The sequence below is a fragment of the Lissotriton helveticus genome, chromosome 3_1 (assembly GCF_964261635.1).
Source record: "Lissotriton helveticus chromosome 3_1, aLisHel1.1, whole genome shotgun sequence".
In the NCBI taxonomy this organism is placed as follows: domain Eukaryota; kingdom Metazoa; phylum Chordata; class Amphibia; order Caudata; family Salamandridae; genus Lissotriton; species Lissotriton helveticus.
In genome coordinates, this window is record NC_136061.1 from 413,868,477 (window position 1) to 413,895,171 (window position 26,695).

At 44.8% G+C, this 26,695-nt stretch overlaps 1 protein-coding gene across 1 annotated transcript in view; it reads left to right on the forward strand.

Moving 5' to 3' along the window:
• Positions 1-26,695, forward strand: part of KIAA2012 (KIAA2012 ortholog) — a 758,941-nt gene that overhangs the window by 475,082 nt on the left and 257,164 nt on the right. Inside the window, exon 15 of the mRNA XM_078680227.1 lies at positions 20,309-20,377. Coding sequence (XP_078536353.1) covers positions 20,309-20,377 — 69 coding nt within the window. The remainder of the gene's footprint in view (positions 1-20,308; positions 20,378-26,695) is intronic.

Below are 26,695 nucleotides of genomic sequence, written 5' to 3' on the forward strand. Positions count from 1 at the left end.
CCCTGACGGACTTTGCAGATCGCATACAATTACACGAGGCGAAGCCTAAGCATAGCGAGATGGTAAGCGAGTCGATCTCCCTAGAGGAGATCGAGGAAGCAATTTCATCCCTAGCTACAGGGAAGACCCCGGGACTGGATGGGCTCCCAGCAGAATACAACAATGTGAACCGGGTGACAATAGGCCCAGAACTGCATGCCCTCTACATAGCCGCCATAGACGTGGGACGGCTCCCCCCTCACTATGTGAGGCACATTTGATCTCACTGCCCAAACACCACAGAGACCCAACTGACATGGGCTCCTATAGGCCCCTCGCCCTACTAAATACCGACTATAAGTTGCTAACGGCAGTATTGTCTGAGATGCTGGCACAGGTGGGCCCCTCCCTGGTGCATGCGGACCAAAATGGCTTTGTGCCAGCTCGCAGCACCTCACTTAATCTGCGTGCTTCTTCCGAATAGCCGCATATTCCACGAGCGCTAAGCCGAGGTCAGGCTGTCACGTACCTGACCTCGAGAAAGCTTTTGATTCCCTTGAGTGGAACTACATGTTTACCTCTCTTTGAGAAATATAAGCGGTACCGCTCCTTTTTGCAATTAATCCGTCTACTCTACACAAATCCACTGGTAAGAGTAAAGACAGGCCCATACGTTTTAGTGGGAATCCCAGTGCGACGGGGGACGAGACAGGGTTGCCCTTTGTTCCCCCTTCTCTTTGCACTTGCAATGGAGCCGCTGGTAGAATCGATAAGGGCACTAACGCATGAAGGCATACCGCTAGGCAATAGCACACACAAAGTGTCGCTGTACGAGGACAACTTATTAATCTATCTTCAAGACATTAACAATGTGCCAGATAACTTGGCCTAAATTTTACGGGAATTTGCAGACATGTCCGGGCTAAAGGTCAATATTGACAAATCAAAACTCTACGCAATTCATGCAGGGACCTCCAACCCAGGCCTCGTACTTAATGGAGTGAATGTAATGTGGGTTGCAGGCACGTTCCGCTACCTTTGAATCAGGGTGTATCACTAGCCCACAGACCTCCTAGATGGTAACCTAGGTAGGACGCTAACGGCCATCAAATCCCAAATGCAATTTTGGAGTACGCTCCCCAATGCAGTGACGGGCAGAGTGGGGTTGGTGAAAATGGTGGCCCTACCAATATTTTTGTACTATTTTACCAACTTACCTATCCACATACAGGTCTCCTTTTTTGCTACGTTCGAGAAGATAATCAGGGATTTCATATGGGGCCCCAGCCGGCATAGAGTGGCGATTAAAAAACTGTATCTGCCTACTGACCAGGGTGGGTTGGCCACACCATGTATTACGAACACTATTATCTAGCGGCGCAGTTCCAGTGGGTGGCCAGATGGATAGCAGGCCGCCACTGTGAGGATACCGCGAACATGCTCCCGCCGCTCACACCACCACAACCCCTCCCCGCTATTCCACCCCAGCGTGCGCACACGACCTCCAGAATCACTGTGGCTAAACATAGCGTATAAATGTTATAGAAGGAGCCTCTACATAACTCGACGCATAACACCATATGCTCCCGCTCTTCTGCTTGAGGGTGTTCCTAGAGGACAGGGAACACTTGCTGCAACAGAGCTATTAACATGGCACCCAGTGGGGGTGCAGACCCTGGGAGACATTTACCGTGACGGTGTCCTCATTCCCTATGAGACACTTGTAGAGGAGGATAGGCTCCCGGCAGGACAGTTCCTCCTACACCCGTCTTTGATAGCTACGCTCATGGTGCGATGGGGAGACCTCACCACTGAACCACCCACATACCTTATTATACAATATTTGCACGTAATGGGACAGGGCAGACACCTGACGTGGTGGTTTATGGTTTCGCTGCACCAGCAAGCCGCGATCAGGTTAGATTCCCTCAGACAAAATTGGGAGCAAGACCTAGGCAGGCAATTCTCAGACAAAGAATGGGGATGAGTGCTGGCTAGTCCGGGCCAGAACCCCCGGAACATGCGATTCAGGCAAATCCAACTCTACATTATACACAGGGCATATTATACACCAGCCAAAATCAACCGATATTTTCATCTCACTGATTCTGCCTGCCCGAGATGTACCACTCTAGACGCAGACCTGCTACACATGCTGTGGTGTTGCGCCACCCTCAGTTTATACTGGAGAGAGGTTGCGGAAGCACTGCATTATTGCACCGAACAAGAACCGTAATCTTACTTTCTGACTAGGCCTGGGCAGCAAATTCCGTTCCGCTCGCGGAACTTGCAGAATTTGGGTAATTTCGCATTCCGCAGAGAGCGGGAAATTGCACAAAATTCTTCGTTCCGCGACTTCGAGAAATTTTTTGCTTGTTTGCGTTCTCAAATGCATGTTCGCGAGATATTTCCTCCGAGCACGCAAACAGCGATTGCGAACAGTAAAAAAACATCGCGAACAAGCAATTCCGCGTGTTCACGGAATTTCTGCGTGTTCGCAGAGATTTTTTACCGTTTCACGGAGATTTGCGCAACGCGATTACACAAATTCCAACCACCCCTAATTCTGACCATAAATCTGCTGGTGCTACTATGTCAAACAACCCATCTAAATCTCCCATAAAACTTTTGAAACTTTCACAAATCGATCTACTTGTCTATACCATTCTACAGGTTTCTCTCTCAATCTGGGAAAATCATTTGTGAATGATAAAATATCTTGTCTGCTCCAAGGTACATGTACCTATCCTCCTCCAGGTATTTCTCCCATAGGAAATTCTTTTACCACCTCTTCCTTTTCTCTTACCGGGAATGCTAATGTGGATTTGTCACTACCTTCCTCTCTTTTCTTTGTCCAAATCATTTTCCACTTATCCATATCTCCCCATTTTCTCAACAACACAATTAATTCTTTTATTTGAGTAATTCTCCCTGCTGTATTCATGTTTTCTATATCTTTGTCAGTAAAATCCACTCTATACGGTTTATGCAAAATTTAGTATTTTGTAAAATACACATCCATTTCACTTGCTAAGCTTTCAAACCTTTCATGCATGCTTTTTGTTTTCCACGTAATACTCTTGCACATAAACGTGATCTCATCATCCTGATAATTTTTCAATCTATCTGTACCAATTTTTCCAATTATTCGTTCTTCCATATCAACTTTTAACCTGGCTATATCTAGCAATTTCGATTCTGTCTCTTTCAGTTTTAAGGTTTTGATCCAATCACTTAATTCTTGCTCTGTTGGCCCTCCTGGAGTTTGTGTTAAATCGATTTTCTACACTTTTCTCAGGAGTTACAGAATCTGACTCTGCTCCTGTTGGGAATGTATACGGAAGACTCTGATTAAAAGTCAAATTTGGCTGTGTCATTTGGTTGGTACGTCTAATTTCTGACAAATCTGGATAAACCTTTTCTTTTACTTTTTGTAAACTCTGGTTTAAAGGAATAGTTAAAGATGGCTCTTTTAATGTCTGGTTTTCAAACACTGGAATTACAGAACCTATTGTTACCGGAACAGTTACAGCTTCTATATTTTTAGTAAGCTCCTGTATCTTTTCTGCTAATTCATTTGTTGAACGGATATATTCAGCAGTACTCTATTGTGCTTCAACTTGTTGTTCTACTCTTTTTCCCATACTCTCCATTCCATTTCCTTGTTTAGGGGTCCCCGTATATCTTGTTCCAATGGTTTGTATCTCATTTCTACTCTTTCTGGGAGATCTCTGAAATTTGAGAATCATTTTGGAGTTTCTGCTACCCTATCCTCTAACTGTGGAGCACTTGGAGTTGTACCCATAGAATTTGCTTGGTATGGCGGTGGTCTCCTATTTAGGATCTCTTCCAATTCTGCATCCTCGGACGCACAATCCTCATAACTCCTTTTTCCTGTTTCTATATTATTCCTATTTTCTGTACATTTTCACCCTTTTCCTCATCTACCAATCTAACCGGATACATTTCATCACACATGTTAGAATCTCTCCATCTTCGCATTCTAGTCTCATGCGTTTCTCTCCAAAATCTACGAACTTTATTCCTTGGTCCTAGGTAGTCTCCGAACCTTTCTTGCTCTAAATCATGCATTTCATCTTCGCACTCAGCCAAAGCTTCAAATTGAGTTGGTCTAGGTCTTGTTTCAAGCTTCATCATTTTGTCTCTCAAGTTTCTTAATATCGCAACACTAAAAGATCCTTCTTCTGGGAAAGCTAACGCACCATCATTTGTGGTATATCTTGCCCAATTCTCTAACCAAATACATGTATGGTAGCTATATTTTGTCATCATGTATGATGCAGGCGTTTTCGGCGGTGGAATTATTTTTCCATCTCTAGTTTCAATTACTTTGTCTTTTTTGAATACATTTTTCAGTTTTTGAAACCATGAAGGTTTCTCTTTCTCCATTCCATAATAAAATTCAATTTTGTTATTATTCTCCTGTCTTTTCAAAAGATCGCTCTCTCTTCCGTAAACTGCTTCGTAACACCAGCCTATCACAGCGCGGTTCACACTATCGCACCAATTAGAACAAGATACGTTTCATTAGTGCTCAACCAATTATTTCGCTGCTTTCGCTGATGCACCAATCAGCTCTTACTCTGTCTTGGTCAGCGGACCAATCCCAGTGCAACACTTTTGACGTCAGCCCTGCTCCGGCTTCTGCAGCTTCGACTGACCCCTCCTTTACAAAATTAATCGGCACACTGTATTTACACTTTTTATACGACAAAATCAGTTAATAACTACATAAAACAACTCCATTGATCTGTTTTTCTAAAACCAAAGGATATTTCTTCAATCACACAAGAATTCTGTATTTCCAGTAGACAGCGCTTACCTCTTCTCTACCACAGAATTTTTACTTTTGCCGATAAAGTAGCACTTCCCTGTACCTTACCCTTCTCTCAAGCTTAGGTAAAACTTTATTACTCTTCTCGGGTAGAGTTTTTTGTTTTTTAAACATTTTTATTGTTTTGTGAAACAACAGCAGGGCACAAATCAGTTAAAAGGAGCATACATTGATTGAGGCAGGTCAATATACATAACATTGTTAATACATGACGGAGATGATTAAGATAGTCTATAAGAATTTCACTTGGTGCATTACTTAAGTCCCTTATTCCCTCCCTTCTCTTACTCAGTCTCATCCTCGCCATCTTGCATTGGGGGTTCGTACAAATATCCCCTATATTCGTTCCATGCGCTCCATATTCTGTCCCATTTCCGAGGGCACCCCCGGTTCAGGTACACCGCCCTCTCCGCCCAAATTTCTAAATCCAGATCTTTACACCAATCCGTGAGCGCAGGTACCTCTACAGAACCCCAGTACTTGGCTATGTTTCTTTTAGCGTAAGTTATACCTAATGTTACCCAGTCCTGTGCTGAGTGAGTGAGATCGTTTGGCTCCCAGATGTTCAGTAAGCAACGCCGTGGCTCTGGGATGAACGATTCCTTCACCACCTTCGACATAGTCCTCATGACCGTAGCCCAATGTGTCGCCACTTGGGGGCACTGCCATATGGTGTGGAAGAACGTTCCCTCCTCCCCACATCCTCTCAGACAAAAGAGGTGTGTGGCTCTTCCTATCTTGTGCAGTGTGACCCTAGAGTAGTACACTCGGTGTAATATCTTGAGCTGTACAAGTCAGAGTCTGGACGGTATGGCCACTTCTCGGGGGGAAGATAACACCGTCTGCCAGTCCGCCTCATCAAATTCTCCTAAATCAGTAGACCAAGTGTTCTTTAGTTTCAGAGTTGGGTCCGGTAGGTTGTTAATTAGTTTACGGTATACAAAGGAGGTTGCTTTTTTGGGCATGTGTTCAGTTAATAGCTTGTCTTCTAGCGGGGTGGATTCCGGTACATCCGCACCAGGCGGAACAATAGACCCCAGGGCATGGCTGATTTTCAAGTACCGGAACTTCTCAGTGGGTGCTAAATCGTATTGGGTTTGGAGCTGCTCGAATGTCATTATGGCACCTCTTTTCCATAGGTCTCCCACCATTGAGATACCTATTAGATCCCATGTCCTGAAGCCTTTACTATTGCGAAGTTCACCTAGTCGCCACGAAGACCAAATCGGTGTCATTTGAGTAATAGTGTCTTTACATTTAAGACGGGTCTGAGCTACATACCAAAGGCTAACTGTGTGTGCTGTTGGACCGATAAGGGCTGAAGCGCCTCTTTTATCATACAGTGCTGCGAGTAAACCGGCCTCGCCCAACTCATACCTGTCTGCCTGAAATGCTGGTTCCACCTGGGGCGCGTGCAACCACTGGTTTATTATTTTTAATTGGGCCGGCCAGTAGTACAATTGAATGTCTGGGAGGGCCACCCCTCCATCGTACCAGCCCCTAATGAACTTATTCCGCGATATGCGCGCTGGTTTATCACCCCAAAGTAGGCCCGAAACCAGTGCGTCAATCAATTTGAAATATTTTAGGGGGACAGGGAAAGGGGTATTTTCAAATACATATAGCAGTCGGGGGAGTGTCATCATTTTATATAAGGCCGCCTTACCTAGTAGGGTCAGGGGCAGAGAATGCCAATGCTTCACATCGTTACGGAACCGCTCAAGGGGGGGCTCCAAATTTTGGCAGAGGAAATCACTCTGACTAGGCGTCACCCAGACACCTAAGTACTTAAAAGGCTCTTCCGTGACCCTTAGGGGGCAATCTGCCGGGAGATGTGGGGGGGCCTTAAGAACAAACAAAACAGATTTGTACCAGTTGATGTTGTAACGGGATACCGCCCAAAAATTTCGCAAATATTCAGGAGCACTATGATTGATCGTCTGGGGGAAGTCAAATATAAAAAATATTGTCCTCATATAAAGATATGCGGTCTTGCAGTCCAGTGTAGCCCCCTGATCATGTGGTCCCACCGAATCCAGGTCGCCAATGGCTCTAACGCCAACGCAAAAAGCAAAGGGGACAGCGGGCATCCTTGGCGTGTACCGCGACCCAGTGGGAAGTTTCTAGAAATATGGCCATTAGCCACGACATGTGCCAGGGGCTGCGAGTATAATAATTTCACCAATGCACAGAATTAGGGTCCAAAGCCGAGATGCCTGAGGACAGCGAACAGATAAGGCCATTCTACCATGTCGAACGCCATTCGAGCATCCAAAGAGAGGATGACTGCTGGCTCACGGAGTCTTGGTATCCGTGCCATCACTGCGTGGACCCTTCATAAATTAAGAGAGGGGTTCCTGTTGGGCATAAACCCGGATTGGTCCGGATGTATCAGTGTCTCAAGATGTGGGGTTAGTCGGTTGGCGATCATCTTAGCCAGGATCTTGGCTTCTGTGTTAAGTATGGATATTGGACGGTACGATGAACACTCTTCTGGGGGTTTGCCAGGTTTTGGCACTGCAATTATAGTAGCCATTCGCTGGTCATGTGGCAATTCCCCTGTCTCCAAGCTGTTTAGAAACATTGTACGGAGATGTGGGGCTGTTAGGGCAGATGTGCGCTTGTAAAGCTCAATGGGGATCCTGTTAGGTCCCATAGCTTTTCCCGACTGCAGAGAGTGGACGGTGGAAAGGACCTCGTCCGTCGTAAAATCAGTTTCTAGAAGTAGGGCATCGTCTTCTGATAGTGACGGCATTTGGTTATCTTTAATATATGTTTGCGCCTCCTCTGTTGTCATTTGGGAGTTGGATGTATAAACTCGTTCAAAATAGTCAGCAAGGGTGTCTACTATGTCTGCAGGGGTAGTGACAATTGCTCCCGCCGGGATGCGGAGTTGAGCAATCATCCTCTGTGCCCTTTTCCTCTTGTCTAACCAGGCCAGGAGTTTTCCCGCCTTGTCTCCTACTTCATAAACGGTGTGCCGCGTAGTTTGGAGCCGCAATTTAACTTGTTACCCTTGGTATTCTCTAAGCTCACATTGCTTAAGACATAGATTTTGGGCTGTCTCTGCAGTGGGGTTCTGCTCGTGTCGTGCCTGGAGCACGGCCAATTCAGCCTCAAGCGCATCTAACTCGCCTCTTGCCGCACGTCTATGACCGGTTATTGACTCAATAGCCTTTGCTCTTAGCACTGTCTTGTAAGCTTCCCATAAAACACCCGGGGATTGTACAGAGTTCACATTATCTTGGAAATTGTGCTTTGTGACTGTAATTATGTCCTTGCGTATTTTGGGGACCTGTAAATAGCCTGGGGCAATAGGGAAAATCTGTTTTTTAACCTTGATGTGTAACGTATAGGCCATGAAGACAGGTGAGTGGTCGGATATGCCCCGAGGACGTATCTCAACCTGAGTCAATTGAGAAAGGCTGTCTGCGGAGATAAGAAAATAATCAATATGGGAAAGACTATTATGTACTCCTAATTGGAAAGTGTATCTGCGCACCACAGGGTGTCTGTATCTCAATCCATCTGTGAGGCCCCGGGCATCTAAAAATCCATTCATACGGGAACTACCCATCCCCACTGTCCTGCAGGGGTAGCGGTCCATTGCTCCGTCCACAACTGTATTAAAATCTCCTCCAACAAGTAGTTCTCCCTCCGGTAGGCCCAATAAGAATGTGCTGAGGGCCGGGAAGGCCACTGAGTGGAGGGCAGGGGGGATGTACAGCGATACAATATTAAATCGTTTACCCTCCCATTGACATGATCCACCGCGGCTGACTGTGCTGATTGTGTGGAGGGCGAGGTGCCATCTTGGGCTGTGTTTTCCTGGAGCGAGGCCGGAGTTAGCGGTCTAGCTCATTTGGGGAGGCAGGGCATAAAGTGCACATGTGTCCCCGGGAGCGCAGCGGCCGGCGCAGCGGGCGTGACGACGGCGCGCCGAAGGTGCGCCTAAGGTAAGCCCGTCTGCGCCCGTCCACGCACCGGCAGCGCACAGGGCCAGATTCGCTGTCGCTACAGGGACTGATCCTGGGGGCTCACGCATTACCTATAGTAGAGAGTTACTATACTCCCTTAATAAATACTCCTATTGCAACATCTTGCCCTGGAATGTACTTCAATCTATGACACGGACTTGCCCAGCATGCCAGTTCCGGTTTAGAAGCTCTACATCTACCTCAACCCCTCCTGTTGACACTGACCCTCACTCCAACATTCGCACTGCACTTATTAATGCTCGCTCACTAGTTAAGCACACGGAGGAGGTTCATGAGCTGATCATAGATGAATCGCTTGACCTCTTATTTATCACGGAGACATGGCTTCGTTCTTTCTGCGCTCCAGTGATCGAGCTTACCATTCCCCGGGGGTTTAAGATAACGAGGCTTGACCGGTGTTCTGGCAGAGGGGGGGGTCTAGCAGTGATTTACAGGGACAAATGGTCTTTGATGAAGGAATGCACAGGGGTTATTGTTGAAGGAGAAGCTTTGGAATTTTCGATAGCTCTTTCTTCGCAATTTACCCTGGGTGGGATGTTGACATAGACACCCTGAAACAAACACGCCGCCTGTTGGGACAGAGTATTCGTAAGTGGGCTACAATGAAAAGATAGGGGTGACACCTGCCCTGCCCCCACACGGATACAACAGCTTGCCTGACCTATCAAGCCAGGTCTTCTCTGGACCGGAAACAAGCATCCAGGGACAGGTTTAAGGGTAACACCCCTCATCAGCTTTACTGGCTTGAATCCAGAGGCAAGTGAGTAAGGGACCCACATCTTTGCATACCCTGCCAAGTTAGGGCCAACAAAGCAAACACAAGAAGATGATGGGCTGAACACTGAAACTTTTCAAACACTCACCTCCAGTCACAGATCTGGATTGAATCCATCATCGTTCTTTAGCTCACCTCGCCACCCCTGTTCAGACCCATCCAAATGCAAATCCATCTTGACCCTGTTTCTCAAGGGAACAGTCCAGCCCGAACTGCCAAGCTAGGTCTCCTCTGGAATGGAAACAAGCATCCTGGGACCGGTTTGGGGTAACACCATTCATCAGCCATAGTAAATTTTACCCCTCCGAAATCCAACACTTTCGCGACTGTTGCACTGACTGGAGTGGGAATAGTATATTTTAACACTCCACAATCCAATACTGTCTCTACTGTTGCACTTACTGGAGTGTGAACAGTAAATTAGACCCCTCTGCAATCCAACACTTACTCTACTGTTGCTCTGACTTGAGTGGGAATAGTAAGTTTTACTCCACCGAAATTAACACTTTCCCTACTGTTACATGCGTAGTACATTTTAAAGCAAACACAAGATGATGGACGGAGCGATGAAACTTTCAGACACTCACTTCCACTCACAGATCCGGGTTGAATCTTTCATTGTTCTTTAGTTCAGAACCAACCATATGCAAATCAGTCCTGACCCTGTTTCTCATAAGAACAGTCCAGCCCGAACTGCCAAACCAGGTCTTCTCTGGACCGGAAGCAAGCCAGTTTTAGTCCACCGAAATTCATACTTTCCCTGCTGTTGCACTGACTGGAGTGGGAATTGAAAATGTGACCTCTCCACAATCTAACACTTTCCTGCCTTTTCACTGGCTGGAGTGGGCATAGTACATTTTACGCCTCTGCAAACCAACACTTACTCTACTGTTGCTCTGACTGGAATGAAGATAGCAAGTTTTACCCCTCCACAATCCAACAGTTTCCCCACTGCTGGTGTGAATCGTGTGGGAATAGTTAATTTTACCTGTCCACTATCTAACACTTTCTCTATTGTAAAAATGACTGTAGTGGGTATAGTAAATTTGACCCCTGTGTGATATCACAGTTTTCCTACTGTTGTGTTGTGTGAAGTGGTAGGAGTAGATTATATACATCCTTAGTCCAACACTTTGGCTGCTTTTGTATATTTCGTAGTAGGAATAGTAAATGTATTGAATGTACAATTTTATAATTTATTTTATATTGTTATAATTTATATTATTATATTTTTGTTTATTTAAAATTATAATATTTATAATTATTAATGTTTTAATGTGTAAAATATTTACATTAAATTGTAAGATATTTATGTTTACTTTTTTATTTAAATTAAATGGCTTGTTTTTTAAATATTTTATGTTTTAGGTATATGTATACATATATTTATTTGTTATATTATTACATTATTTTAATTATTCTGAAATTATAATTTAAACCAATGTTATTAGTGTAATGATAGTTTTTTAACTAGATATATGTAAATATATATATATATATATATATATTAATAAATATGTGTATTTAACTTTTTTCAATACATTTTATTGTTATATTTGCTTAAATATACATTATACCTATTTTATTTTTATTCAATTAATGTTACTATTTAATATATTTAGGATATAATATTTAAATGTGTATATTTGTTTTTAAATGATGTTTAATACAACAATATTAAAGACAAATATATATTTTTCTCAATATTTTTGCGCTTACCATTTAAGTATAGGATGATAATATTTCTTAACAACAATATTTTGGTCACAATATTTTGGTAGGGCAATATCTTGAGAGGGATATTTTGTCAGTGAACCCTCTTGTTAGGGATACCTCTTGGCCCATTAGATTCATCCATTATATACAGACCCCCCAGGATATTGCGGCATGAATTAGCAAATTTAGCGGCACAAATATGGAAATTTAGCGGCACAAAAGTGGAAATTTAGCGCCATTTTTGCGGCACTTTATTTGACTCATTATCATTCATTTTCAGCCTTAAATCAATAGAAAATGTTTTAGCAGAGTATTAACTTTAAAATAGGCATGTTTAAAGTTCTGCCTGGATTGACAGATTACTGTTTGAAGGTTTTTCTTATAAGATGTGACTGACCACAATGCCATTGGGGAACATCAACTCGTCTATCGTCTATTTTACTGACAACAACCTCACGAAACCCCATTTTACTGCTGAAAACAAGCACATCGGTAATTTGGAGAAAAAAAATTCTACATAAATCTGAGGTAGTGAGGATAACGTACACATACTGTTGTTAAACTTCCCTCAGGAAGCATCTAGAAGTGAGTCAACTTTTAGTGACGTACATTTCTGGAAGTAAACACACTGGTGAATACTCGCTTTCTTATCTTTCTTTATTTTTTTTTGCTCTAAAGGCCTTGTGACAGCGAACTTCATGCAGGCATGTGCCGAGTGGAAGGGCATTTCCCAGCTCTTCCGTTTTTTATGAAACTCTGCTGCAGAAATCTTTTTTTAATCACAGGCACACAACCTTGTGAAAAAAAGAGCCCAATCACGAGGTTGGAAATGCACTCCTTGCAAGGGTTCGAGCCCACTGGATGAGGCGCTGTCTACATAGGTGATGTGAACATACGAAGAATGTTTTATCCAGTTCTATTTAGGGCGAATTTTGACGAAAGGGATTAGAGTGCTTTAAATGAGCATTTAGTTATATTACACACGATCAGATTTGTATTTTAAAATGTGTATAGGCACGGGGAGATGAACTGAATTGCCTAGAATCACGGGCTGTTGAGCAGACACCGAGACGTCTAAATCCAGCATTTCTGACCATTAGGCCACATCCTCTCTCCCGAATGTTTATACGGGGTGAACCGACTTTCTTCTCTGTGACTGGCTTGTCCTTGCATTGCTGCAATATCCAATCCTATTAGCTGTTTGTCCTGGTGCGCTGCTGGGGGTGGAGGAAAGGCGTGACCCTGTTCAGCTCATCCAAGCCAGGATAGAAGTCCTTTCACCCCCACTGCCATTTACAGCCCGCTCCTCCCAAAAGGTCAAATGAAGCTATTTTGTGTACTTCCACGCCCAGCCGCACCCGAATACTTCACTGGTCTTTAGAAGACCATTTGCATGTAAATGAGGCTTAGTTGTTGTTTCATGCCTCGTAAAAGCCCCTGCAGCTCCACTCTGCCGATTGCTTAGAAATGCTCTAGTTGCGCCTCTGACCCCATGTGCCTTTTCGCCTGCTTCTCTACTCTACCTTATCTCTAATGCTGTATGGAAACACGTAGTGACGTGGGTGTTTGCGTACATCCATTAAGAAGACACTATTTTTTTAATATAGCAGCAGGGACACTCTTTTCGCGGCCGAAATGGTAAATATCGCAGCCATCGCGCATTTCCGCTGATTTCGCGATTATTTCGTTAATCGTGAAATCGCGATAAGCTGGAGGGTCTGTATATATTCCACATATAGCAATATCTATTCCCCATCTGATTTTCCGTCGCCATCCACATATCTGGGCTTCAATCTGTATCCATTCCACCAGAGCCTCTGTGGTGAGAGCAAATAACATTGTTGATAAGGGGCATTCTTGCCCTGTGCCCCCTCTTTATCTGGCATTGCAGAGAGAGGATCCCATTTACTTTGAGTTGGGACCTGAGGTTTGTATATAGCAGTTTGACCCATTTTAAGAATTCGGACCCAAATCTATTTTATGTTCAGGAACAGGATTAGAAAGGGCCATTCTACTGAGTCGAATGACTTATTAGTCTCTAGGGGGGCGTGACTAACTAGCTAAGCATGGCGGACGCGAGCGTTAGAGCTTCGTCCACAAACCCTCAATTATCCTGATGAGACACATCATCCCCAGCAATCCAAGTGCGGCAAGAAAGCAAATTACTGCCTGCGCCGTGGTGACCCACGGCCGTGCCCAGAGAGAGCGGAAACGCAGTGGGAGGTATACAAACGGGCACATCGGAGCCTGACAGCGAGGTGTTTACGAGCAGTGAAAACGCTTCTGGGGACGCGCGCTCGAGTCTCCTACCGGAGTGATATGGTGCCAGAAAGGGCTTTGGGGAAGACAAGAGACATTGTTATCCCCCATCCGGAGCGACTGCAATGCCATTGCGGGTGAGAGTGGGGAACGGCTGCCAGAGCGCTGCAAAAGAAATTGCTCGCCAGTACGAGCTCTGACACACGCTGCAAGGCACCCTAACAGAGGGCACTCACCTTTTGCTACCTGCGCCATCAGAGCCCTGCTGAGGACAGAGGAGCACCTGCTTGCATGCAGGACTGCTGGGCTGGGAGAGAGAGAGAGAGAGCAACGTAGCGAGTGGATGCCTGCCTCCACGCAGAGCCCGGGGGTCAGATCGGGCCCAGGAGGCAAGAGTGGGGGGCCAAGTTGAGATACCCTCACCCTCCAACACTGTCCAGGCAGTCTGATAGTTCTGGGAGGTTGCTTTCAGGAGACAAGCACTGTGGGGCTTGCGAGGTGTGGGGTGCACCGGGGCCTACTCTTCCCCCCTGTCCCCTGATTTCACCCAGATGAGACCGGGCTGAACCATGTGCTTAGAGCGGGGCCACTCTACAGAGGCACATGAGAAAATTGTGTGACTCCCCAGACCCCACTTGAGGTGCGTGCATTCAAGTAGAGTTAGAAAAGGCAGAGGCACCAAGTGGAACATAATCACCCATAGAAGGCCAGAAGACATTCCTTTTGCCACATGGGCGGTGTGATGTCGCTCATGCATATGCCAGAGAGGCCCCCTTGCACTAAACAAGGAGCCATTCGACCTATAAGAAGTGGGGCAACGAGCAGGCGAGAGGATAGGGCAGTGCAGTACAAGCGCAGAGCGGCCCCACATTGGACATAGACACCCTGAAACAAACACGCCGCCTGTTGGGACAGAGTATTCGTACGTGGGCTACAATGAAAAGATAGGGGTGACACCTGCCCTGCCCCCACACTGGTACAACAGCTTGCCTGACCTATCAAGCCAGGTCTTCTCTGGACCGGAAACAAGCATCCAGGGACAGGTTTAAGGGTAACACCCCTCATCAGCTTTAATGGCTTGAATCCAGAGGCAAGTGAGTAAGGGACCCACATCTTTGCATACCCTGCCAAGTTAGGGCCAACAAAGCAAACACAAGAAGATGATGGGAGGAACACTGAAACTTTTCGGACACTCACCTCCAGTCACAGATCTGGATTGAATCCATCATTGTTCTTTAGCTCACCTCGCCACCCCTGTTCAGACCCACCCAAATGCAAATCCATCTTGACCCTGTTTCTCAAGGGAACAGTCCAGCCCGAACTGCCAAGCTAGGTCTTCTCTGGAATGGAAACAAGCATCCTGGGACCGGTTTGGGGTAACACCCTTCATCAGCCATAGTAAATTTTACCCCTCCGAAATCCAACACTTTCGCAACTGTTGCACTGACTGGAGTGGGAATAGTATATTTTAACACTCCACAATCCAATACTTTCTCTACTGTTGCACTTACTGGAGTGTGAACAGTAAATTAGACCCCTCTGCAATCCAACACTTTCCCTACTGTTGCACTGACTGGAGTGGGAATAATACATTTTAAAGCAAACACAAGGAGATAATGGACAGACCGCTGAAACTTTTCAGACACTCACCCTCAGTCACAGATATGGGTTGAATCCATCATCGTTCTTTAGTTCACTTCACCACCCAGTTCAGACCATACCATATGCAAATCAGTCTTGACCCTGTTCCTCATGGGTATGGTCGAGCCCGACCTGCCAAGCCAGTTCTTCTCTGGACAATAAAGAAGCATCCTGGGACCTGTTTCGAGGTAACACCCCTTATGAGCCATAGTAAATTTGGCCCTTCCGCAATCAAACTCTTTTGCTACTGTTGCACTGACTGGAGTGGGAATAGTATATTTGAAGACTCCGCAATCCAACATTTTCCCTAGTGGTGCACTGACTGGAGTAGGCATAGTAAATTTTACCCCTCGGTAATCCAACACTTTCTCTACTGTTGCACTTATTCAGTGCAAACAAAGCAAACACAAGGAGATGATAGACGACATGCAGAAACTTTTCAGACACTCACACCCAGTCACAGATCTGGGTTGAATCCATCATCTTTCTTTAGTTCACTCCGCCACCCCAGTTCAGACCCTGCCATATGTTCCTCATGGGAACGGTCCAGCCTGAACTGCCAAGCCGGTCTTCTCTGGACAGGAAACAAGCATCCTGAGACCTGTTCCGGGGTAACACCCCTCATCAGCCATAGTAAATTTTACCCCTCTGCAATACAACACTTTTGCTACTGTTGCACTGACTGGAGTGGGAATAGTATATTTTAACACTCTGCAATCCAACACTTTCTCTGCTGTTGAACTTACTGGAGTGTCAACAGTAATTTAGACCCATCCGCAATCCAACACTTACTCTACTGTTGGTCTGACTGGAGTGGGAATAGTAAGTTTTAACCCAACGAAATTCAACACTTTTGCTACTGTTGCACTGACTGGGGTGGGAATAGTACATTATACCACTCCACAATCCAACACTTTTGCACTGACTTGGGTGGGAATCGAAACCGTTACCACTCCGCAATCCAACATTTTCCCTACTGTTGCACTGACTGGAGTGGAAATAGTAAATTTGACCTCTCCACAATCTAACACTTTCCTACCTGCTGCACTGGGTGGAGTGGGAATAGTAAATGTTACGCCTCTGCAAACCAATATTTTGCCTAGTGTTGCACTGACTGGATTGGGAATAGTAACTTTCACCTCTCCCCAATCCTACACTTACTCTACTGTTGCTCTGACTGGAGTGGGGATAACACGTTTTACCCCTCCACAATCCAACAGTTTCCCTATTGCTGGTGTGAATGGTGCGAGAATAGTTAATTTTATCTGTCCACTATCTAACACTTTCTCTATTGTAAAAATGACTGTAGTGGGTATAGTAAATTTTACCTCTGTATGATGTAACAGTTTTCCTACTGTTGCATTGTGTGAAGTGGTAGGAGTGGATTTTATACATCCATAGTCCAACACTTTGACTACTCGTGTTTACATTGTAGTAGGAATAGTATATGTACTAAATGTAAAATTTTATACATTTTTGTATATTGTTATAATTTATATTAATATGTTTTTGTGTATTTAAAATATAATATTTATAATTATTATTGTTTTAATGTGTAAAATATTTGTATTAAATTGTAAGATATTTATGTTTACTTTTTTATTTAAATTAAAATGGCTTGTTTTCTAAAATATTTTATGTTTTTGGTATATGTATATGTATATTTATTTATCATAATATTACATTATTTTAAACATTGTGAAATTATAATATAAATGAATATTATTAGTTCAATGATAGGTTTTTAACCTGATATATGTAAATATACATACTAATATATGTGTGTTTACATTTTTTTTTAAATAAGTTTAATTGTTATATTTGCTTAAATATAGATTCCATCTATTTTATTTTTTATTAATGATACTATTTAATATATTTAGCATGCAATATTTAAATGTATATATTTTTTTAAATGATGTTCAATACAACGATATTAACAACAACTATATATTTTTCTCAATATTTTTGTGCTTACCATTTAAGTATAGGATGATAATATTTTTCACAACAATATTTTTGGTCGCGATATTTTGGTAGGGCAATATCCTGAGAGGTGATATTTTGTCAGTGAACTCTCTTGTCAGGGATACCTCTTGGCCCATTAGACACATCATCACATTATCACATGTAACGATATCTAGTCCTCCATGTGGTTTTCCATCGCCAGCCACATACCTGGGCTTCAACTTGTATCCATTCCACCAGGGCCTCTATGGTGAGAGCAAATAACATTGGTGATAAGGGGCATTCTTGCCCTGAGCCCCCTCTTTATCTGGAATTCCAGAGAGAGGATCCCATTTACTTAGAGTTGGACCCTAAGGTTCGTATATAGTAGTTTGACCCATTTCAAGAATTCCGACCCATATTTCATTTGTTCAGGAACGTGAATAGAAAGGGCCATTCCACTGAGTCGAATGACTTAATAGTGTCTATCGATAATGCAGCCAATGACACCCCCAGTCCTGTCACAGCAATGTTATTGTTTAGATTGCGGAGGATGAGTTTTTTTGATCTGTGGGACATGAACCCATTCTGGTCTGGGTGCACCAGATCTAGGATCATCCCCCTCAGTTGGTTTATTAAAACGTCTGCTAGTATTTTAGTGTCTTAATTAAGAAACAATATTGGCCCGTAGAATTCCCATCTATACCTAGGTTTCCATACCTTGGTTGTGTTGTTTCGATCTATAGGGAGCATCCTTTGTGGTATGCCTCAATGTACATCTTGTTTAGTGGAATTTTCTTATTTACCATTCTCGTCAGGAATTCCATTGGCAGGTCACTCAGACCTGGGATTTCCCGGATTGCAATTGTGTGTGTGCCAACTGCACTTCCTCTTGTTACATCCTCCTCTACTACCATTACCCTTTGACTCAGTCACCACCTATAGGGGAAGACTCAGACAAAATCTTGTAGGTCTTTTTCAGATAGGTGCAGCCTCTCTGTGTGGAATATCTGCATACGATCTGCCATTGCAGCTGCTATGGTCTCACAGTCCCGAACTATTTTACCATCTGGGACTAGTATCGCTAGTACATGCTTCCTTTCATGTTCCCTACTGCTGAGCCAGCCTAGGATTTTCCCTGCCTTGTCCCCCTCTCCATAAATGTATTTTTGTTTTGCAAAAAAAGTCAATTTAGTTTCTAGTGAATGGTATTCCTCCCTTTTTAGTGTAATGTGGCCTTTTGTTACCTTTGAAGGTCCCAGAATGTATTTCCCCTCTTAATCTAAAATTTCCCATTCTGCTTCTTTGCATTGCCTATCTCTCTTCCTTTTGTCTCCCAATTCCCCTGATATTATTAACCTATGTATCATGGGTTTATAGGCATTGCATAGAGTGGAATCACCCCTCACTATATCAGTGTTGTCTTTATAATAATGTTTTGTGGCTTTGTGTTGACACTCCCCTTCTTTTTAATTGGTAAAGCACCATGCAGCCATTTTCCAATCTCCCATTCCTCGTGGCTCCTGAGATTTTAATTGAATGCTGAGTGGTGAGTGAACATATATCCCCCTGGCTTTGTACTCTGCCTCTGTAAATCTGTGTAGCTTTGAGGTGGGATTGAAGAATAGTCTGTACAAGAGTGGGTTTTGTGCACTCCTGAATAGTTGGACTAGTCCAGTGTGTCCCATTCACTGTTCTCGAAATGTCCCCCTTTCCCAGCGCTCGCATGAAGGACCCTCAGAATATTGTTGACGTGTTTTGACCTGTAATGTTTTTGGGTGTTTCCTAATCACCGGGACCTGGTCCGTTCTATTTGTAGAGATTGATCAAATCAAAATAACCTAGGACAGAGAGAGGTGATTTGATATGCTTAGGAGACATTTCTGGTTTCTTTTCATATTGTTCCTAACTTATGCTAAATAGGCACTAGGAGACTACCATTTTTAACTCGCAGATGGTTTTATCGAAAGGCATGCATTGTCTTAAAGCCAACATATATATTTAAAAGCACACATAGTGCCTTCCACTGAGGGGGTATTTATTGTGTGAATGTGCACATTGTACAAGATCTGAATGCTGTGACTCATAGTCAAAAAGGCAATGGCTGATACCAGCTAACCCTGTGAGACCCTCCCCCCCCCCCCCCCGCAGTATGATTCCTTGGCCAGAAGTAAATGTGATTGACAATACAGCAGACCAATGGAAAAGGGATTGCCGAAAGCTCCTTTTAGTAAGTATGTATAGCATACACATTTTTATTAAAAAAGAACACCAGTCCTAATAGGACTAAAGAATACTCTTTAAAGCATGCTTTGAATGTGTGGTTTAAAAAAAGAATGGGTTAAATAATCTATTTCGAAAGGCAGTTAATGAAGTAATGCTATGTCTTAAGGGCTACCAAAGTTTCCAGTCACTTTATTCCTCTACAGCAGAAAATATGTGTGTGTGTCCATCAGAAAAGTGTTTGCCTGGTGTGCACTGTAGAAACATGTTCATTCAAATGAAACTAAACAAAGAAAATTGTGCCTTCAGTATACACAACCCCCCTGCATTTCTCCTCCTGCTGGGACTAGACATTCAGGGTGGGAGCTCGTTTTTGAAGCTATAATTCCAACTGGTTTCACATACAGATTGTCACTAGGGCGAATATATTGTTTGCAACCATGACCCCTGCAGCCCTAGATAACGCTTTGACCTGAGCCAGGGCTGACCAAGTGCTCTGGCTGGACTGACCTGCGAGGCGAAAAAGTGCTGCTTTGAACTGGTCACTGCAGCACGACCCAGCCTAGTTATATTGGATCATTTTCATAAAGCCATTTTTTAGTGCATAAAGTAGGATTCCTGTAGTGATTAATCTGGTCCTCTTAGGTGGCTTTGTGAATTGGCCCCAAAACATCTACAATAGGAACAACATGGGAATATTCAGGGAATGTTCACAAGCAGTTTAGAAAAATAGAAAGCATTGGTCCCTCTTTGCACTTTCACTGAAGGAGGATTAACTGACTTTGGGGCCGATTCAGAAAGGTGTTTAAGAGGAGGTAAAAAAGTACTTGCTCTTGTAGTAGCTCTTTCAGTACTGATAAACGTTTTTGTAGATCGATCCTTTTAATATTTAATTTAATGCAATACTTGTTTTAGTTACAGGAAGGTACTGTAAGAGAAAAGAAATTATTAATCCCAACTGAGGGGACATTTGATACCACACAGGTGAGTTAATAGATATCGAATATTTCTTAGTTCATAAACAAATATTACTGTGAGGAATATCTGTGATAAAAATGTTTTCATTTTAAGGGACCAGGGCGTAACACAGTCTCCTATTGTTCTGCTGCGGGGCCCCCAACCCTCCCGGGGTCCCCATTCAACCCAAAGTCAATGAATATGAGTGAGATACTTGGAACCCCGGGGTACCTCATCATTTTTACATTTTGCCACTGTTAAGGGGCCCTTCTAAATGCCCCCAAAACAGTAGGTTAAATGTGTTAAATCAATAAGGTCTTTGCGTGCATAATAATTATACGTTGTTGGGAGGGAGATATTTACTCAGTCAGGCGAGGGCAGAAACGTATTGCCACCTGGTCCCATTTCCGGGTATTTCAAATATAAACTAACTCAGGAAATACGTTTATGTCAATCAAAGAGCACACTCTTCTCTGTTTCGACTTCATTTTCCCATTTAAGGTGAATAAACAAGCCTATTCGACCCATCACGTTGCACCCAATCCTAATCTTCCCTCCAACAGTGCTCCCTTTTCACACCCTTCCGTGGGCCATTTGTTTACGTTTTCAAGTCTCTAAGAGGAAAGACCTACCTCCTAAGTTGGCAGAACATAGTGACCAATGTCACTCTAGCAGCCAGTAGAAGCTCTTGGTGGTTAACATGGTGGCAGGAAGCAGCTTCTCTCTGTCAACTCTGAAGATTGCTATCACTTCCCGAGGACTACAAAGTGTGCCAGAGAGAGGCTACGTGGCACAGGAGTCAGAGAGAAGCTGTTGATAATTAAGATAAAATGGGTAGTGCTGAAACTAAGTGTTAGTAGAGTTAATTTTAAATCCTGGAAACACCCAACTTCTGACTGTTTATGGTCTGGCTTCACACCGCAGTTGTCACCAAACAATTATGTGAGAATCACTAGAGATGAGCTTTTGCTCCTCCCACATGTTAGGAATCAGGAGTATATGTTTTAATTTGACAGAAAAGCTCTGGTTTCACAAAGAGTGATTGCCCTCCTCGCAGCTGTGGTCATTCTGTTTATGACACTGTAGTGCTATTAAAGTGTCTTAGATAACTAGGTAATGTATGTTTTTTTTTTTTTTTTTTTAAACAACTCTTTTTATTGGAAACAATACAAAAAGGAAACCAAATCTCAGGTGAACACATGTAGTTTCAACGCATGGGTCATTGCGGCAAGGTACAGAATCAAATATAACAACATTTATTACTAGGATCTAGGGAATTCCTGTGCTTCCAGGTCTAACCTCGGCATAGGCGGTTCGCAGATCTCTGCTCGGTGGCTGTTCCATGCCCCCCATATCTTCTCCCACTTCTTCGGGCAACCCCTGGCCAGCACCAGTCAAGGTCTTCCACCCATTTGTTGACTCGGGGCGGCTGACTGGCACCCCAGAGCTGAGCGATATTTCGCTTAGCCACCATGTACGCCAGCGTCACCCATTGTTTCTAGTACACATTTAAATCTGTAGGCTCCCACACATTCAACAAACATCTCCAGGCTTCTGGTCTTATGTCCGCACCCAGAACTTTCCCCAGCTCATCGTGAATCTTCGTCCAATATATCTGTATCACTTCACAGTGCTAGAGAATATACATTAAGGTGCCAATTTCTCCACACTCTCTCCTACAATCTCCACTCTCGGCTCGTCCCATTCATACCAAACGAGGCCCAGTTATATAGGATCTATGTAATATCTTCAACTGCACCAATCGGAGCCGCATCTGGATAGCGACTACTTTCGGGGAGGAAACTGCCTTCGTCCAGTCCTCATCATCTAGTTCTAACCCATCCGCACTCCACTGGGTTCTAATCCGCTCCAACGGGTTTTCCATGTTGTTAACCAATTTCCTGTATATCAGAGAGATAGTTTTCTCGGGGATATGCCCATCTAGTACACGGTCCTTGAGAGGAGACGCCTCCGGGAGCACCGTGCCCTTAGGGACATGGGTGGTAAGGGCATGTCTCACCTGCCGATATCGGTAATATTCGTTTTCATGGAAATTATACTGTTTTTTGAGGGACTCAAATGAGTGCACCGAGTCTCTCCCCCACACATCTTTTATCTGGGTAATTCCGATAAAGTCCCATCTGTCGAACCCCTTAGTTCTCCACAGACTACCCAGCTTCTCAGAGTTTAGCGAGGGAGTGGTCAGTGTCAATCTGCCTTCCCAACCATGACATTTATTGTACGCGTGCCACACCTGTATCGCATGCGCGGTCGGGCCAGTCAACGGAAACCTCCCAGGCCTTGAATACAGAGCTCTATCTATCCTCCCACCCGGGGCTTGACCCCGGTCGATGGCATAGCCTGGATCTCCGGGGAGTCCGTAGACAATATGGTTCACGGCGGCCAGCTGTGAGGCCCAGTAGTACTTCCTTAAATGGAAGCCCGATCCCTCCGTCGTACCACGGGAGAGTCAGTTTAACAAACGCAATACGGGCCCTACCATCCCACAGGAGCTGCCGCTGAATAGTTTCTATCTTCCTAAAGTATGTGATCTGCACTGGGTCCATCGAATTCTGCAAGGCATATAGAAACCGGGGCAAAGCCAGCATCTTGAAGAGAGCGGCCCTTCCGAGCAAGGAGGGTGGAAGAGCTTTCCAGCGCTCCACATTTTTTTTTACACCTGTTCATTGGGGAAGCTAAATTATTATCATATCGCAACTGTGGATTAAGCGTGATAAATATACCTAAATATTTAAATCCTACCTTCTCGATGTGAATAGGGCACGACTTCAGAATCACAGGTGGGTCACCCACCAAGACAAAGAGCACCGACTTTGCCCAATTAATGGCCAATCCGGAGTATCTACCAAAAGTGGCAAGCACATCCAGAAAGTTGCGGAAGGATTCTTTGGGGTTGGTGAGGTAAAGCAACACGTAATCTGCATATAACGGGATCTTGTCTTCCCAGTCAGGTGTCCATGGCAAGCCCAATATAGTTCTATCCCACCTGACCCAGGCCGCCAAGGGCTCCATTGCAAGTGCAAAGAGTAACGGGGACAGTGGGCATCCCTGTCTGGTGCCCCTCCCCAAAGAAAAGTCACTAGACTTACAGTTATTGACAACCACTCTAGCCAGGGGGTTTGCGTACAGCAGGCGCACCCAACCCATAAACTTACTTACAAAGCCCATATTGCCACTCCATTCTATCAAAAGCCATTGTGGCGTCTAGAGATACCAATACCGTCGGCTCATGGATCCTCGGGGAGCCCCCAAGGACTCCATGTAATCTATGCAGATTTAGTGCCGTGTTCCGACGCGGCATAAAACCGGATTGATCCGGGTGAATCAGGGTCATAATCACCTTGACCAGTCTAGTAGCTAGGAGTTTAGCTAGTATTTTGGGTTCTGCGTTGAGAAGCATCTTAGGTTTGCCGGCTTTATGTATAACCACTATATTGGCCACTCGTTGATCATAGGGGAGCTCACCCTTTTCCATGCTTTCCACGAACATGGCTCGGATGTGAGGGGCGAGCCTACCAGCATTCAGCTTGTACAACTCAATTGCTATCCTGTTTGGGCCTGTTGCTTTACAGACTTTACCTGCCTGATCGCCTGAGCACTTCATCGTCTGACAAAGTGGAAGTAAGATAGCTCCTGTCCTCTTCTGACAGACGTGGCATAACAATATCCCTGATCATTTCACTATTGTCAACTTCCGTAAATTCACTACCCGACGTGTATACCCTCCGGTAGTACTCAGAGAACTCGTCTGACACAGCCTGTGAATCCGTGATCTTGCGTGACTCCAACCCTTCCAATTCAGGTACCAGCCAAGACGCTCGCTCCCCGTGCTCAAGACATGCAATCAATTTACCAGCTTTATCGTCGTGTTCATATATACGGCTCTGGACGGCATTGTGCTGGGCTACCACTCTATTTCTAACAAGGTCTTTATATTCCTCCTGCCGGAGTCTCAACAAGTAGAGCTCCGCAGTCGTATGTGACTTAGACCACCGTCTCCTCCAGAAGCATAACTTCCGTCTCTTTCTGTGCTACTTTGGCATGACTTTTCTTCTTCTTACCTGACACTAAGGATAATACCTCACCTCTCGGTACTGTTTTGTATGCCTCCCAGAATGATTGTGCCAAATCTACAGACCCCTTATTTTCCAAAAAATAACGGTCTGACATCTGGAGTACCTATTTTTTAATAGCTGGGTCCTTTAACTGCCAGGCTCTATGGGAGCAATCCTACCCACTGCCGGCTGATCGAGGGCGAGGCGCAGCCATTATGGAGAATGGTCAGAAATTCCCCTCCCACGGTACTTCACCTCGTGGACCATGATTGCCATTGCCACTGGTAGCAATATATAGTCTAGCCTAGATAAGCTACCGTGAGCTGCTGAAATATGGGTGTAGTGTGTCAATGTCGGGTTACGTACTCGCCAGCTGTCCACCAGCCCCAGTGTGTCCAGGAATTCTGAAAACCATCTCTGGGTCTGTCTAAGCGCCAGTGGCGGGCTGCGGTCCACCTCTCCATCTAATACGGCGTTAAAATCACCTCCTAAGACTAGGTCACCAAGGGGAAACTTGAGGAAGATAGAACTCAAATCTCGAAAGGTCTCAGTCTGGAGGCCCAGTGGCACGTAAATAGACAGAAGGGTGACCGTCTTGCCCCCCACCTGTCCCGAAACACCTGCGTATCTGCCCCTTTGATCCACCCACGTAGCCTGCACAGGCAGAGGAATGGAATTCTTAACCAGGATCCCGACCCCCAGGAGCCGGTGGTGAACCCAGCATGCACCACCAATTTATACCCCCCTTTGTGGAGGGCCATGCATCTATTACCGACCAAGTGTGTCTCCAGCAATAATATCACATCCGGGGAGTGTCTTCTGATAAGTTGGCTAACCATCCCTTTCTTGATCTTGTCACCCAAGCCATTCACATTCCAACTCAGCACTATCATCCCTGATCATCGACTATTTTGTGTCGCCGAACCCATGCATAGAGCGTGTCGCTACATTCGTATCACCTGAGGATTTTCTTTTTTTTTTAAAACCACAATCACACAACAACAAATCAAAAACCCCACGTACTCCCAACCCCTCTCCCCACACCCTGCACCCCTGCTCTTGGCTTCCGCCTGCCCCCAACTTGCAGTATGCCTGTCGCTCCATATTTTAACTAACTAACAATCTAAAGGTAGAAATGAGGAGGAAGGCAGCCCCATTGAACCCCCCTCACCCCTGTATCACCTATTTCTGCGCCTAATGCGGGTCTCAACTCTCAAAAACAATATAATATCCCCATTTGCAGTCCTTGAAGCGGCGCCCTTTAATCCTGATCTGGATCATCTCCCCTCTCCTCACTCTCGGGTCCCTCAGACCCCGGCTGGGGATGCAGCTCCAACCAATCCGAGGCGATGTCTGGATTGTCAAAAAAACAGGATTTTCCGTTGACCTCAATCCTCAGTCGGGCCGGGAACAGCATGGCATATTTCAGACCTCTGTCCCTGAGTTTTTTCTTAACCCCCAGGAATCCCTGGCGTTGCCTCTGTACCACCTGCGTGAAATCGGGGAAAAGGGAGAGACTGGTATTCTCAAACCTTAAAGGACCTCCCGATTTGGAGGCCTGCAGGATAGCGTCTCGGTCTCTGAAATTAAGTACCTTTACAATCATCGGACGGAGGGGGGGCTCCGGGTTTCGGCCTACCACCCGGGACTCTATGTGCTCGTTCGATAGTGAAGAAATTACTGAGTCCCTTGGGCTTAAGGTGCTTGAGAACTAGGTCTTCCACGAAGAGATCCGGGGCCTGACCCTCTGCCTTTTCCGGAACACCATTAATTCGGACGTTACATCTCCGGGCCCTCCCTTTGTAGTCGTCCAGCTTCCGGCACGTGAGGTCACTAGTCCGCTTGAGTTCCCGCACCTCCTGCTGCAACGATGCCACATCGTCTGTCAAGCTGGCAGTTTTAATGTCTAGGGACCTAACCTTTTTACTGGTTTTTGTGAGATCAGCATGGATAAGGTTAACCTCTATAGCCATTGTATCCAGTTTGTGATCAAATGTCTCCATTTTCTGTCCCAAAGACGTTTGCACTCCATCCATAGCTGCCATCACATCCAGCAATGTGGGTTCCATCTGAGGGCCAGCCGAATCTCTTCCCAGGTCTTGTGCTTTCTTTAAGTCAGGCGGGGAGCCTCTTGGCAACGTGTACCTGTCTAATTTGTTAGCTTGCACATATCGGGACCCTTTAGTAGACTGCGGCTGCGACCTCTCGTTTTCAGGTTTAGTGGCCATTTTGACCTTCACGAGGGCCTCCAACAGTAGAGTGTTCTATT